The sequence below is a fragment of the Coregonus clupeaformis genome, chromosome 21 (genome assembly GCF_020615455.1).
Source record: "Coregonus clupeaformis isolate EN_2021a chromosome 21, ASM2061545v1, whole genome shotgun sequence".
In the NCBI taxonomy this organism is placed as follows: domain Eukaryota; kingdom Metazoa; phylum Chordata; class Actinopteri; order Salmoniformes; family Salmonidae; genus Coregonus; species Coregonus clupeaformis.
In genome coordinates, this window is record NC_059212.1 from 32065188 (window position 1) to 32081732 (window position 16545).

The window sequence follows — 16545 nt, forward strand, 5'->3', positions numbered from 1 at the left end:
CTGGAGAGCCCTGCGGTTGCGGGCGGTGCAGTTGCCGTACCAGGCGGTGATACAGCCCAACAGGATGCTCTCAATTGTGCGTCTGTAATAGTTTGTGAGGGTTTTAGGTGCCAAGCCACATTTCTTCAGCCTCCTGAGGTCTCTAAAGTGTTTTTTCAAGCCGAAGTTTGGAGCCGAAGTCTAGGCCCCTTCGTCGGTGATTGGTCAACAGTAGGGATTTTTAAATAAAGGATTTGTCATTCAACGAGGGACGACTTGTTTTCATGCAAAACATTTCATTGAGAAATACTGCACCAAACATCTTTAGTTAGATGTAAAATTGCGCGACTAAGATCTCCTCTGCAAAAACTTCAAAATGAATGACAGAATTCTTGCGTTATTTTAGATTAATTCAGACTATTTTGATTAAGTGTATACTGGCTACGGCGCATTTTTTCTTGTTTTTCAAGCGAAGGTCTTAAGGGAGTATGCGAGCACACTTGTTCGGTGCGCCTAGCCGACTTCGGCTGCCCCCCATCCGAACTGTAGCATACTGACGCCTTTAGACATTCACTTCAAAGGGCTATGCTGTGGAATGGTACTGAAGCACCTTCTGTTAACTTACTGAAGGCATTGTTAAAATGATTAAAGTCTGCTCTTGAATTTGCCTTTCAATAGACAAATTGCCTGTTAGAGACAATGTAATTTTATCACTCACATTTCTTGTGAACGCCCCTCCACACAGCACGTATGTCCCCATCATCATGTCTGTCATACCAGACTGCCTTACTGGTGATGATTACCTTAATTTAACCAGTAAAAATGTATTTTTGTGTTATCCAGAATGTAACAGTTACATGCCTTCCTGTCATGGTACATCCATACTGCCACTGCTGGTAGTGGATCAGGCAGGGCCAGGCCAGGTGCAGACAAAGCAGGCAGTGACAGTGAGGAGGGAGGGTGATGGGGCAGCCACAGCACCACCACTCTGGGCCTGGTGCCCATGATGTGATCCAGAGAACAGAGGTCTGATTGACCAGCTCTGACCAACCCTCAGGCTCCCACCAATGACCCATTTGAAAGACCAGCAGGCCACTGTCTGTACGGTTGGGGCCCTCCTCGTCATGTGAGGTCAGATTCCATACCGATGGCCCAGAGTGGCAGAACCGGTCACTCACTAGTTTTCTTTAGCCAATGCTCTGGTCAAGGTCATTCTTTACCCTCTTGGATCTAACAGCTGACGGAGTCAGTCTGGGTTTTATTGGGATTTTTAAAATGCCGGGTGTTATTGGAATAAGGTCATCCATCACCTGCTGGATTTTAGTTTAAGGAGTTCAAATGTGGATTTAACTTCGACTGTCTCTTGATATTGTTATGAGGGTCTTCAAATACGATCCCTCGTTGAGGATTTATCTTGTGATGTTTCACCTTTGAGCTTTGCAAGGAACTCCAGGACTTGTATGGGAGTACTACCATCACACCCGGGGATGCAGTACGACCACAACCAGAGAAGCTGGGATGTTGTTTCCATCCCAGAGTGAGGAGCTCTGGTACTGGGCCAGTCTGATTCTGACCAGGCCAGGTGCGGTGCGGTGATGGTCCTCCCCCTCCCTCTGCAGCATGCTGCTGGTGGACAGGCTGGGTATGGGGCTGGGGTCCTGGGCTTGGCTGGACCAGGGGGGCTGGTGCAGGGCCTGCCAGGAGTGTGAGCGCCGCTATCTGACGCTGGAGGAACCAGACGGTGTGTTGAGTTCCACAGACGGGGGAAGGGGTCAGTGTGTAACCTAGAAGAAGTGCAGTTTCTTGTATGCAGTTATTTTGCATCTCAAAAGGTTGGGTGGGTGGTGGTACATACCTCCTTTGTATGCTCCTTCATATAGACACCATCAATGGGGTTGTTGTACATTTGGCCCATGTTATCTAGCTGTATTTAGTGACACTAGATCTAAAGACATCAGGGGGTGTTTGTCTCCACAGAGACGGTGAAACTGCCTATGGGTTAGGCCTATATTAGTGACAGATGCCTATGGGTTAGGCCTATATTAGTGACAGATGCCTATGGGGTTACATTGCTCCTTCACACCCCTTCTCCTTGGCCCTGGTTGAGGTGAGAGATGGGCGCAGCCTGGGAGGCTGGAAAGAAGGAACTAGGGCAGTGGCTTTTAAATTTAGCTCAACAAGCCCCACAGCTGGAGGCAGAGAGCAGCTTTGTACTCTGAGCTGTTTTGGGCTCGGAGCACAGGGGTGGGCGGAGTCGGAGATGCTGCACTTACTCAGCAGTTAAGTTTCACACTTTTCTTTTTAAAAAGGGGACATGTCAGAGAGGGGAAGAGAGCGGGAGAGACGTCCTCATTTCTAGCAGCCGTGTTGTTGGTGTAGTGCCATGCAAGGGTTACAATGGGACTCTTTTTAATTCTGCAGTGGTCTACTTGCTGGTGATGCATAACTGAAATATCTCAGGAAGCTGAATTATTTTTGTTGCAACATAATCCAAAGTTTTATCCATTATGATGATGAGGAAGTTCATGGGGATGATGATGATGACAGTGAAGTTTGTCAATCATGTAATACCCAAGTGTGTGTTGTGTGGTTGCAGATGAGCCGGCTAGCCCGAGTGTTGACCATGAGGCCACGTCCTTTCCTGCTTCCGCTGTGATATCTGGCGCTCCAGCCATACGCCCCCTGAACCCAAGCTCCTCCCCGTGCCCTTTCATTCGCCGACAGCTGTCACATGGCCAAGGTAAGAGGCACTCTGGGGGCGGGGCTGCTGGTTGTCATGGTTATGATGCAGATACAGTTCTGTCTGTTGCTGTGTTATCAATGCCATTGTTGTCTGTTTCAGTCATTGGTGGTAATGCTTATCGGTCTATAGGTTATTTTGCATAATTTTGTGGAATTAAATTGGCGTGTGTGTATATTCGTTAGTCGTCATGCATTTTATTTATCACACGCACAGCTTACAGAGCCTAGTTTGAGGAGCGGAATAGCCTACCACCTGTCAGACAGCACGAGAGTGGCTCCTCAAAAAGCCTGGAGGCTACTGGAGTGAAACCTGCTTTTGTAAGCCCAGTCATTGCGCAACAAATAACAACTCTAAATCTCAATCTCAACTCATAAAGCGCGCCTCCCATTCGGATGCATAAACTATAGCCTGCCTACTATCAGCGAGTCACCCACCACTTTGCAATGTGAGCTTGAGGCAGTATAATTGTTTGAAACCTGATCGTTTTACTTTACTTGAAATAATGAGGCATGTCTTACCTTGCTTCAAAGTAGCCTTGCGAAAATCCATCCAAAGAGACGTGGAGGCAATTATTTAAGACTTCCTTGTGCCAATAACCAGCATTTCTCTCCTGTTCTATTGGTTTTCATATCAACTTTCTTTCGTTGTCCAGAAGCCAAAGACACAATCCTAGTCATAATAGCAACCCATCATAGTAGTTGCTCTTTCTAAGTTTCTAACTGAGATTTTCATCTCTGTTACATATGGAACTGCTCGCGTTAGCTGCGTTTAGAACTGTGTTTTCTGCGAATTGCATTTTGGCAAATGTTTGAAAATGACGTTTTATTAGTTGCATGTTCAATAATAGGCTATAGCCTTTTGACTGTAAGACAATAGGCGTGCTATTGTTGCATGTTTTCAGTGAGCTCTTAATGAAAAATGTCCGGTCCTTGTATGCATGCATAGTATCAGAGAGGAAGAGGCGAAGTGAGAGGTTTCATTCTCGCCAAAATCTGTCCAAAATAAGCCCTTCCCGCCTTGGGACGCCTCCCATTGTTAGGGCGGAAACGTAATCATCTCGTCGTTGTATACAGATCTCTAATAGTATTTTCTGTTGGTCAAGTAATTTTACCGTTTCGAGAAAATGTAATCGTTTGTTGACTGGTTAATAAGGGTCAGTTAGTCGGCAGCAAAATTGACCGAAATTTGAATCCCTAGTCCTGTGATATTGAGCCCTAAAACCACCACTGACCCTCACCAATAATACTCAGCTGACACATCACTCTGTCCTGACTCCCTAAAACACTTACGTGCCCCTTTTGCCAAGACACAGCCCCTCACACTGTCGCTGTATATACGTTCTATTCTCAAGAGTCCCTCAGAAATGCTATCCTGGAGTCTGATGCCGCGACCAAACAAGAGAGGTCCAAATCCTGTGACGAGGGTCTGGATAACTACAAAGAGGAAGGCAGAGGGTAAGTCCCTTTTGAAATGTGGTCTTATCTTCTCATGATACTCTTCCATTGGTTCTCTGTTCATCCTCCTAATATCGGCCATTTTGTCCCCCTCCTCCTCTCGGTCTCCAGCCGGTCCAACAGTAAACACATGCCTGGCCTGAGAGGCCTGAGAAAGGTGAGGACACGGATCAATCCAGGGTTAATTAACCACATGTTGGCTGTGTTATAACAGCTCTATAAAGGTTTAACCATGACATGTTGGCTGTGTTTATAACAACTATAAAGGGTTATAACGGCTCTATAAAGGGTTATAACAGCTCTATAAAGGGTTAACCATGACATGTTGGCTGTGTTTATAACAACTATAAAGGGTTATAACAGCTCTATAAAGGGTTAACCATGACATGTTGGCTGTGTTATAACAGCTCTATAAAGGGTTATATCAGCTCTATAAAGGGTTAACCATGACATGTTGGCTGTGTTATAACAGCTCTATAAAGGGTTATATCAGCTCTATAAAGGGTTAACCATGACATGTTGGCTGTGTTATAACAGCTCTATAAAGGGTTATAACAGCTCTATAAAGGGTTAACCATGACATGTTGGCTGTGTTTATAACGTCTGTTTAATTGCTAGGGACCATTATGATTAGGGCTAGATATTCCCCTTTTCCACACACAGTGCCTGACGGTCTGACAAGCTGCTACTTTTATGAAATTGGTTTTGAATTCAGTCTTTTGTATTCTCGATGTGCCTTTGAAAGGTTTTCTGATCACATTGACAGGATGTGTTGTGTGGTTTTTGGCTTATCTTGATTTCCTCAGCCATAATGAACTCACCTGTCTGTGATTTTTCTGCAGTAGTCAGGCTTTGATGCTCCTGAGATAGCAGTAGAAAGGGACTCCCTGAGGATTGACGCTCTTTTCTTTAAGAGCACAGGCTCTGTGTTTCTGCTGATACTCCTATTACTGTATGTGTGTGTGTGTGTGTGTGTGTGTGTGTGTGTGTGTGTGTGTGTGTGTGTAGGCTCTGGATGGACACAAGTCGTCTGATGACTCTGGCTCCAGAAGGGACTCCTCTTCAGATATCTTCAGTGACTCTTCTAAAGAAGGCTGGCTCAACTTCAGGCAGCTCAACACTGAGAAGAGCAAGGTATATGTTCACACGTCTACCCTTTTCATATTGCCAAATCATGTGGAACTCTACTGTGCTGGTCTGGTTACGTATCCACCATAGTTGCTGGAAAGGACAATGTGAAACAAAAATATCCACAATAGTGTGAAAAAGGAAACATGCACGCCCACCCACACACTGCAAACTATTTTGATCTTCATGCAGAGCCTTATCTCGACATTTCTCTCTCGCGCTCTCTCTCTCTCCCCAAATCTTTGTAGCGTGTGGGTGGGGTTTCGAGGTCGTGGAAGCAGATGTATGCCGTGCTGCGAGGCCACGCCCTCACACTCTATAAGGACAAGAAGGACGGCGTCTCTCACGCCTCTTCCCACTCCCAGTCTGACGACGACCCACAGCCAATCAGCATCAAGGCCTGCCTGATTGACATCTCCTACAGCGACACGAAACGCAAGAATGTGCTGCGGCTGACCACGTCGGACTGCGAGTACCTGTTCCAGGCGGAGGGCAGGGATGACATGCTGTCCTGGATCAGAGTCATCCAGGAGAATAGTAATCTGGATGATGAGGTGGGTTCTGCTGGGAAAGACACTGCTGTAATTTACTGCATTACTAATCTCATCATAATCACATGATGTCATTGTAATGCCTCTTAGATTTAATCATTCTTTGCTGAGCATATGTTTTTATCCAAAGTGATTCACATACAGTAGCTAGCATTTATACCAAGATTCGGGTCCCCAGGTCATAACCTTACCTCAAGGCAGTTGTTTCAAATGCTAGTGTCCTTTTTTTTGCAGCCTTCACTTGTGAGTAGCCTAGCCTGCATTGGGGCTTAGGCGACACTTCTTGGATCTCATTTACACCAGTCATTCTCACTGTCCTTGGTCACTAGTAGAAACAATAGATTTTGGACAGAGAGACTAAGCCCCCTTTGTTAACCGCTCCTCCCCTTGGGTTTACTGCTATGAAGAGTTTGTCCCGGTTGCCTTGGTGTTTACCCCACAAATAAGACTCACACTGTTTTGTTCTGTGTGTAGACTGACTACTACTACTGCCTAATAATGTCAAACCATTTTAACACTAGGGGCAGTTTCCCTGACATAGATTAAGCCTATTCCTGAAAATGCATTGAAAAATGTATTTTAGTCCAGAACTAGGCTTAAACTGTGTCCGGGAAATTACCCCTTGATTCTTTATGCATACTGTATGTATGATATCACTAGGCTACAGAAAATATAAAAACATCCCCTGCTGGACCCTAACAAGAATGATTTACTGTTGCTGTTCTATCACCTCATCTTGGTTTTATGTTAACTTGTCTGTTTGCCTTTGAAATGAGCTAACAGTGCACATGCTTGTTCAGCTGTTTGCCCCTTCTCAGTTAGCCTTGGGTCTTTGTCTGTGGTCTCAGTCTCCCACAGAGTCTCACTACTGGGGACCAACCCATGACTTCTAAATAGCACAAACAGGATTCAGTGTGGTAAACTACTAAATCATATTCACTTTGAACTCTACAAAAACTGTAGATATTTAATAAGATTACGTATACTGGAGAAATTGTACTATCGATTGTGCAGGACTGATAGATTCATAATATCAGTGATAAATCCTTTAGGTTTGATTCTTTACATGGACTGACTTTCTTGTCCATGTTGTGTTTCAGAATGCTGGTATAACCAGCCAGGACCTGATCAGCAGAAAGATCAGAGAGTACAACACCATGATGAGGTATGCAGCCTGACACACATGCCCTCTTTATTTCACCCACAATGCAACATCCTTTTACACTAACTCCTATGCACAAGCCCTTAAAGTCACAGAGTATAATTGAATGTACTATAATATTTTTGTTTTTGTGTTTGATCCAGTGCTCCCAGCACCAAGACTGAGCCTTCCCCCAAAACCTCCCGGCAGTCCCTCAGTATCAGACACACCCTCCTGGGGGGGAAGGGAGAGGGCAAGAGCCCACACTCACCCAAAACAGGAGAGCGGGGTAAGATCACTACAGAGGGCTTAAAACAAGGGATTACAATTACCACCAGTAGACGTGCTGTGTCCTTTACAAAGCTGGAAAGGAGGGAATAGTGCAGAAGTTGTAGCTATTCTACACAGTAAAGGTGCACATTACACCACAACAGTAGACAATAAATATGATAGCTCTTCGTGTGGAAATATGTTATTGAAAATGTGTATCTTTGACTGTCTGCAGAAGCAGCTGTTGACCCTCCAGTAGCTAGTGTGGTTTGAGTGTGTGTATCTGTAGTGTGGACTGGTCTGACATGGCTGCTTTGTGTGTGTTCTGTCAGATGACTCCAGTCCTCCACGGGATAAGGCTGCCTGGAGGAGGGGCATCCCCGGCATCATGAGGAAGCCCTTTGAGAAGAAGACCACAACTGGGGTCACCTTTGGGGTGCGCCTCGATGACTGCCCATCTGCACAGACCAACAGGGTAAGTGAGAGAGTTTGCGTGTGTTTACATGTGAGAGAGACATGGTGGAAATGATGTTGAATGAATTGAGCATGTGTTTTGTTCTCCTTTGATGGTCTAAATGTGTGACGTTTAAGTTATACTTTGTGTATATGAAAGTGGTATCTGTTTATTTGTTTCTTGATTCATCCAATATGTATAACGCTAAAGGCTGTATGCTGTGTAGTTTGTTCCTCTCATCGTGGAGGTGTGCTGTAAGCTGGTAGAGGAGAGGGGGCTAGAGTACACTGGGATCTACAGAGTACCAGGGAACAACGCTGCCATCTCCAGCATGCAGGAGGAGCTGGACAATAAAGGACTGATGAGTGACATCGACATCCAAGAAGATGTGAGTGACACACACACACACACACACATCAACCTCTCCTTGTCCCAATATGTAATCCCCACATGTTTTAAGATGACCACCATCATTCTTGTCCCCAAGAACTCTAAGGCTTCATGCCACAATGACTACCGTCCAGTAGCACTCACTTCTGTAATCATGAAGTGCTTTGAGAGGCTGGTTATGGCACACATTAACTCCACCATCCCAGACACCCTAGACCCACTCCAATTTGCATACAACCCCAACAGATCCATAGATGACGCAATCTCAATTGCTCTCCACACTGCCCTCACCCACCTAGATAAGAGGAATGAATACCTACAGTTGTCAGAAGTTTACATACACTTAGGTTGGAGTCATTAAAACTCGTTTTTCAACCACTCCACAAATTTCTTGTTAACAAACTATAGTTTTGGCAAGTTGGTTAGGACATCTACTTTGTGCATGACACAAGTAATTTTTCCAACAACTGTTTACAGACAGATTATTTCACTTATAATTCACTGTATCACAATTCCAGTGGGTCAGAAGTTTACATACACTAAGTTGTCTGTGCCTTTAAACAGCTTAGAACATTTCAGAAAATGATGTCATGACTTTAGATGCTTCTGATAGGCTAATTGACATCATTTGAGTCAATTTGAAGGTGTACCTGTGGATGTATTTCAAGGCCTACCTTCAAACTCAGTGCCTAATTGCTTGACATCGTGGGAAAATGAAAATAAATCAGCCAAGACCTCAGAAAAAAAAATGGCAGACCTCCACAAGTCTGGTTCATCCTTGGGAGCAATTTCCAAATGCCTGAAGGTACCACGTTCATCTCTACAAACAATAGTACGCAAGTATAAACACCATGGGACCACGCAGCCATCATACCGCTCAGGAAGGAGACGTGTTCTGTCTCCTAGAGATGAACATACTTTGGTGCGAAAAGTGCAAATCAATCCCAGAACAACAGCAAAGGACCTTGTGAAGATGCTGGAGGAAACAGGTACTAAAGTATCTATATCCACAGTAAAACAAGTCCTATATTGACATAACCTGAATGGCCGCTCAACAAGGAAGAAGCCACTGCTCCAAAACCGCCATAAAAAAGCCAGACTACGGTTTGCAACTGCACATGGGGACAAAGATCATACTTTTTGGAGAAATGTCCTCTGGTCTGATGAAACAAAAATAGAACTATTTGGCCATAATGACCATCGTTATGTTTGGAGGAAAAAGGGGATAACTTGCAAGCCAAAGAACTCCATACCAACCGTGACGCACGGGGGTGGCAGCATCATGCTGTGAGGGTGCTTTGCTGCAGGAGGGACTGGTGCACTTCACAAAATAGATGGCATCATGAGGAAGGAAAATTATGTGGATATATTGAAGCAACATCTCAAGACATCAGTCAGGAAGTTAAAGCTTGGTCGCAAATGGTCTTCCAAATGGACAATGACCCCAAGCATACTTCTAAAGTTGAGGCAAAATGGCTTAAGGACAACAAAGTCAAGGTATTGGAGTGGCCATCACAAAGCCCTGACTTCAATCCTATAGAACATTTGTGGGCAGAACTGAAAAAGCGTGTGCGAGCAAGGAGGCCTACAATCCTGACTCAGTTACACCAGCTCTGTCAGGAGGAATGGGCCAAAAATAAATAATTCTCTCTAGTATTATTCTGACATTTCACATTCTTAAAATAAAGAGGTGATCCTAACTGACCTAAGACTGGGAATTTTTACTAGGATTAAATGTCAGGAATTGTGAAAAACTGAGTTTAAATGTATTTGGCTAAGGTGTATGTAAACTTCCGACTTCAACTGTATGTGAGAATCCCTCTTGTAGCTCAGTTGGAAGAGCATGGCGTTTGCAACGCCAGGGTTGTGGGTTCGTTTCCCACGGGGGGGCAGTATGAAAAATGTATGCACTCACTTAACTGTAAGTCGCTCTGGATAAGAGCGTCTGCTAAATGACTAAAATGTAAATGTAATGCTGTTCATTGACTACAGCTCAGTGTTCAACACCATTGTCCCCTCCAAGCTCTTCACCAAGCTTAGGACTCTTAGGACACCTCCCTCTGCAACTGGATCCTGGACTTCCTGACGGGCCGACCCCAGGTGGTGAGGGTACATTATAGTACATCACCTCTGCTGCACTGACCCTCAACACAGGGGTGTGCGCTTAGTTCCCTCCTGTACTCCCTGTTCACCCACGTCTGTGTGACCACGCACGACTCCAACACCATCAAGTTTGCTGACGACACAACGGTGGTAGGCCTGATCACCGGCGGGGATGAGTCAGCCTACAGGGAGGAGGTTAGTGACCTTGCAGTGTGGTGCCAGAACAACAACCTCTCCCTCAACGTCAGTAAAACCAAGGAGCTGATCGTGGACTACAGGAAAGGGGGGGCGGGCGGAGGGGGGAGGGGGGCTGGGCGATCATGCCCACGGCGATCATGCCCACATTGACAGGGCAACAGTGGAGCAGGTCGAGCGCTTCAAGTTCCTTGGTGTCCAAATCACTAATGACTTGAAATGGTCCAAACACGCGCACAGTCGTGGAGAAGGCGCAACAGCGCCTCTTCCCCCTCAGGAGGTTGAAAAGGTTTGGCATGGGCCCTCAAATCCTCAAAAGGTTCTACAGCTGTACCATTGAGAGCATTTTGACTGGCCGCATCACTGTCTGGTATGGCAACAGCACCGCCCTCGATCACATGGCGCTATAGAGTGTGGTGCGGACAGCCCAGTACCTCACTGGGGCCGAGCTCCCTGCCATCCAGGACATCTCTATCAGGCAGTGTGGTAGGAAGGCCCGGAAAATCGTTAGACTCCAACCAAGCAATAAGACTGATAAATAGCTAACATACAGTGAGGGGGCAAAAAAGTATTTGATCCCCTGATGATTTTGTACATTTGCCCACTGACAAAGAAATGATCAGTCTATAATTTTAATGGTAGGTTTATTTGAACAGTGAGAGACAGAATAACAACAAATAAATCCAGAAAAACACATGTCAAAAATGTTATGAATTGATTTGCATTTGAATGAGGGAAATAAGTATTTGACCCCTCTGCAAAACATGACTTAGTACTTGGTGGCAAAACCCTTGTTGGCAATCACAGAGGTCAGACGTTTCTTGTAGTTGGCCACCAGGTTTGCACACATCTCAGGGGGGATTTTGTCCCACTCCTCTTTGCAGATCTTCTCCAAGTCATTAAGGTTTCGAGGCTGACGTTTGGCAACTCAAACCTTCAGCTCCCTCCACAGATTTTCTATGGGATTAAGGTCTGGAGACTGGCTAGGCCACTCCAGGACCTTAATGTGCTTCTTCTTGAGCCACTCCTTTGTTGCCTTGGCCGTGTGTTTTGGGTCATTGTCATGCTGGAGGTTCTCACCCAAGATTTGACGGTACATGGCCCCATCCATTGTCGATTTGATGCAGTGAAGTTGTCCTGTCCCCTTAGCAGAAAAACACCCCCAAAGCATAATGTTTCCACCTCCATGTTTGACGGTGGGGATGGTGTTCTTGGGGTCATAGGCAGCATTCCTCCTCCTCCAAACACGGCGAGTTGAGTTGATGCCAAAGAGCTCCATTTTGGTCTCATCTGACCACAACACTTTCACCCAGTTCTCATCTGAATCATTCAGATGTTCATTGGCAAACTTCAGACGGGCATGTATATGTGCTTTCTTGAGAAGGGGGACCTTGCGGGCGCTGCAGGATTTCAGTCCTTCACGGCGTAGTGTGTTACCAATTGTTTTCTTGGTGACTATGGTCCCAGCTGCCTTGAGATCATTGACAAGATCCTCCTGTGTAGTTCTGGGCTGATTCTAATCAAATCAAATCAAATTTATTGGTCACATGCGCCGAATACAACAGGTGCAGACATTACAGTGAAATGCTTACTTACAGCCCTTAACCAACAGTGCTTTTATTTTTAACAAAAAAAGTAGTTGAGAAAAAAAAGAGCAGAAGTAAAATAAAATAACAGTAGGGAGGCTATATATACAGGGGGGTACCGTTGCAGAGTCAATGTGCGGGGGCACCGGCTAGTTGAGGTAGTTGAGGTAATATGTACATGTGGGTAGAGTTAAAGTGACTATGCATAAATAATTAACAGAGTAGCAGCAGCGTAAAAAGGATGGGGTGGGGGGGCAGTGCAAATAGTCCGGGTAGCCATGATTAGCTGTTCAGGAGTCTTATGGCTTGGGGGTAGAAGCTGTTGAGAAGTCTTTTGGACCTAGACTTGGCACTCCGGTACCACTTGCCGTGCGGTAGCAGAGAGAACAGTCTATGACTAGGGTGGCTGGAGTCTTTGACAATTTTGAGGGCCTTCCTCTGACACCGCCTGGTATAGAGGTCCTGGATGGCAGGAAGCTTGGCCCCAGTGATGTACTGGGCCGTACGCACTACCCTCTGTAGTGCCTTGCGGTCGGAGGCCAAGCAGTTGCCATACCAGGCGGTGAAGCAACCAGTCAGGATGCTCTCGATGGTGCAGCTGTAGAATCTCCTGAGGGGGAATAGGCTTTGTCGTGCCCTCTTCACGACTGTCTTGGTGTGTTTGGACCATGATAGTTCGTTGGTGATGTGGACACCAAGGAACTTGAAGCTCTCAACCTGTTCCACTACAGCCCCGTCGATGAGAATGGGGGCGTGCTCAGTCCTCTTTTTTTTCCTGTAGTCCACAATCATCTCCTTTGTCTTGGTCACGTTGAGGGAGAGGTTGTTGTCCTGGCACCACACGGCCAGGTCTCTGACCTCCTCCCCTATAGGCTGTCTCATCGTTGTCGGTGATCAGGCCTACCACTGTTGTGTCGTCGGCAAACTTAATGATGGTGTTGGAGTCGTGCCTGGCCATGCAGTCATGGGTGAACAGAGAGTACAGGAGGGGGACTGAGCACGCACCCCTGAGGGCCCCCCGTGTTGAGGATCAGTGTGGCAGATGTGTTGTTACCTACCCTTACCACCTGGGGCGGCCCGTCAGGAAGTCCAGGATCCAGTTGCAGAGGGAGGTGTTTAGTCCCAGGATCCTTAGCTTAGTGATGAGCTTAGAGGGCACTATGGTGTTGAATGCTGAGCTGTAGTCAATGAATAGCATTCTCACGTAGGTGTTCCTCTTGTCCAGGTGGGAAAGGGCAGTGTGGAGTGCAATAGAGATTGCATCATCTGTGGATCTGTTGGGGCGGTATGCAAATTGGAGTGGGTCTAGGGTTTCTGGGATAATGCTGTTGATGTGAGCCATGACCAGCCTTTCAAAGCACTTCATGGCTACAGACGTCAGTGCTACGGGTCGGTAGTCATTTAGGCAGCTTATCTTAGAGTCCTTGGGCACGGGGACTATGGTGGTCTGCTTGAAACATGTTGGTATTACAGACTCAGTCAGGGACATGTTGAAAATGTCAGTGAAGACACTTGCCAGTTGGTCAGCACATGCTCGGAGTACACGTCCTGGTAATCCGTCTGGCCCTGCGGCCTTGTGAATGTTGACCTGCTTAAAAGTCTTACTCACATCGGCTACGGAGAGCGTGATCACATAGTCATCCGGAACAGCTGGTGCTCTCATGCATGCTTCAGTGTTGCTTGCCTCGAAGCGAGCATAGAAGTGGTTTAGCTCGTCTGGTAGGCTTGTCACTGGGCAGCTCGCGGCTGTGCTTCCCTTTGTAGTCTGTAATAGTTTTCAAGCCCTGCCACATCCGACGAGCGTCAGAGCCAGTGTAGTACGATTCAATCTTAGTCCTGTATTGACTCTGCCTGTTTGATGGTTCGTCGTAGGGCATAGCGGGATTTCTTATAAGCGTCCGGGTTAGAGTCCCGTTCCTTGAAAGCGGCAGCTCTACCCTTTAGCTCAGTGCGGATGTTTCCTGTAATCCATGGCTTCTGGTTGGGGTATGTACGTACGATCACTGTGGGGACGACATCATCGATGCACTTATTGATGAAGCCAGTGACTGATGTGGTGTACTCCTCAATGCTGTCTGAAGAATCCCGGAACATGTTCCAGTCTGTGCTAGCAAAACAGTCCTGTATTCCTCACCGTTCTCATGATCATTGCAACTCCACGAGGTGAGATCTTGCATGGAGCCCCAGGCCGAGGGAGATTACAGTTTTGTGTTTCTTCCATTTCCGAATAATCGCACCAACAAGCTGCTTGGTGATGGTCTTGCAGCCCATTCCAGCCTTGTGTATGTCTACAATCTTGTCCCTGACATCCTTGGAGTGCTCTTTGGTCTTGGCCATGGTGGAGAGTTCGGAATCTGATTGATTGATTGCTTCTGTGGACAGGTCTTTTATACAGGTAACAAGCTGAGATTAGGAGCACTCCCTTTAAGAGTGTGCTCCTAATCTCAGCTCGTTACCTGTATAAAAGACACCTGGGAGCCAGAAATCTTTCTGATTGAGAGGGGGTCAAATACTTATTTCCCTCATTAAAATGCAAATCAATTCATAACATTTTTGACATGTGTTTTTCTGGATTTTTTTGTTGTTATTCTGTCTCACTGTTCAAATAAACGTACCATTTAAAATTATAGACTGATCATTTCTTTGTCAGTGGGTAAACGTACAAAGTCAGCAGGGGATCAAATACTTTTTTCCCTCACTGTACCTACATGGACTATCTGAGTTAACCTTGTATCTTTATTGACCTTTTATTTAAATGTTTTACACTCTTCACACTCACAGGGCCCTTCACACACACACTCACTCCATCTGCTCACTCACATAATATGCACATACATTTATACTGACTCTTCACACATGCACACCCACTCACATGTTTCATAACCCCTATACATATCTACCTCCATCACATTGTAAATATGGTATTGGAACTGACCCTGTATATAGAATGCTTGCATACTTACTTATTGTGTTCTTCATATTTCTTATTTGTCGTGTGTTAAAAATACTTTTTTTTACATTCTTATTGATTTATTGCATTGTTGGGTTTTGAGTTTGCAAGAAAGGCATTTCACTGTACTTGTGCATGTGACATTAAAACTTGAAACATATCTCCCATACCTCACAATAATGTTTTTAATGCTTTTTCTCACTTGCTTTCCCTGACAGAAATGGAGGGACCTCAACGTGATCAGTAGTTTACTGAAATCCTTCTTCCGGAAACTTCCAGAACCACTTTTTACAAATGGTGAGTTACTGAACACACAGTAAATGCATGCCTATAAAGAAGAGACAATTGGTTTATTTAGTCTTTGCCGTTAAAGGAACTAAGTGATCCTTGTATTCTATTTACAGAAAAATATGCCGATTTTATTGAAGCCAATCGAACAGAAGACTCAGTAGAGAGGTTGAAAGAGCTTAAAAGGCTGGTAAGTTACAGCTCATGCTATGAGGGCTTATGTTAGATCTGTAGGAATAAGAGCTTTATGTAGCCTAGCGGTATGTTTGAATTGTTGCATTCGAGCATTGAAGGTTGGTTCTCTTCTCTTCGCAGATCCTTGAATTGCCTGATCATCACTATGAAACCCTCAAATTTCTCTCTGGACACCTCAAGTTGGTCTCTGAAAACTGTGAGAAAAATAAGGTATGTCAGTGTGAGGGAGTAAATGTTTTTTTTAATGTAGCCTTTTTATAGAGAGGCCTTGTGTATGGACTGGAAATGACTGGACTGAAGGCCACTCACGTCTCCTCTCTCCCCCCAGATGGAGCCTCGTAACCTGGCCATCGTGTTTGGTCCGACGCTGGTCAGAACCTCAGAGGACAACATGACCAATATGGTCAACCACATGCCAGACCAGTGCAAGATAGTGGAGAACCTCATTCAGCAGTACGACTGGTTCTTCACTGAGGAGGGGGACGATGACCCTGTTGTATGTAGCATCTCTCTCTCTTCATCTCACTACTGCTCCCTCTCCCCCCCTCCCCACACCTATCTAAACACACTCAGTCAGACTACTCTCAGCTGGTAATAACACTGAATGTTCAGTGTGTGATGTAGTGGATGTTTGTTGATCTTGCAGGTTGGCTAAAGTGTTGTGAGGTGAACAGGATTGTTCTCTCTGCATCCCTCTTTGACTTCTCTCCTCTACTTCAACACTATCTTCCTTCATCTCCCTCATTGGATCTCTCTCTCCTGTAGACCTCAGTGGAACAGGAGAGTACAGTGCGGTCTCAGCCTGTGCCAAACATCGACCACCTGCTGTCCAACATCGGCCGTACCACAACAACCACCTCAGCTGCGGAAGTGTCAGGTAACTCACCTTTAGCTCACTGTTACCACACCTGGCGTGGCACTAATGCAACACTCCTGTTAGTTTTACCAGTATACTAATGAGCCTCAGAAAAAGGGACCCAGGAAATGTGTGTGTATGTTTAGAGATGTACCTGTATGTATTTGTTAGTCCTAAAGTAAGAGGCTTCTTGTTTGCTTTCCATCAGATTATCAAATGCTAAAGCTAAGCAAGTCTACTGAAAAGTCTCATGCTTTTGTAA

The 16545-nt window shown here is 45.6% G+C and overlaps 1 protein-coding gene across 2 annotated transcripts in view; it reads left to right on the forward strand.

The window, feature by feature from the left end:
* LOC121535288 (rho GTPase-activating protein 21-like) overlaps window positions 1-16545 on the forward strand; it is a gene marked incomplete at its 5' end in the record, with an annotated part of 71576 nt that overhangs the window by 43486 nt on the left and 11545 nt on the right. For both annotated transcript variants that reach the window (XM_045205872.1, XM_041842189.2), the window contains 14 exon segments: window positions 2576-2719; window positions 4074-4176; window positions 4288-4333; window positions 5185-5310; window positions 5553-5858; window positions 6956-7020; window positions 7161-7285; window positions 7599-7741; window positions 7947-8108; window positions 15163-15241; window positions 15349-15422; window positions 15548-15637; window positions 15756-15923; window positions 16193-16304. In XM_045205872.1, coding sequence (XP_045061807.1) covers window positions 2576-2719; window positions 4074-4176; window positions 4288-4333; window positions 5185-5310; window positions 5553-5858; window positions 6956-7020; window positions 7161-7285; window positions 7599-7741; window positions 7947-8108; window positions 15163-15241; window positions 15349-15422; window positions 15548-15637; window positions 15756-15923; window positions 16193-16304 — 1743 coding nt within the window.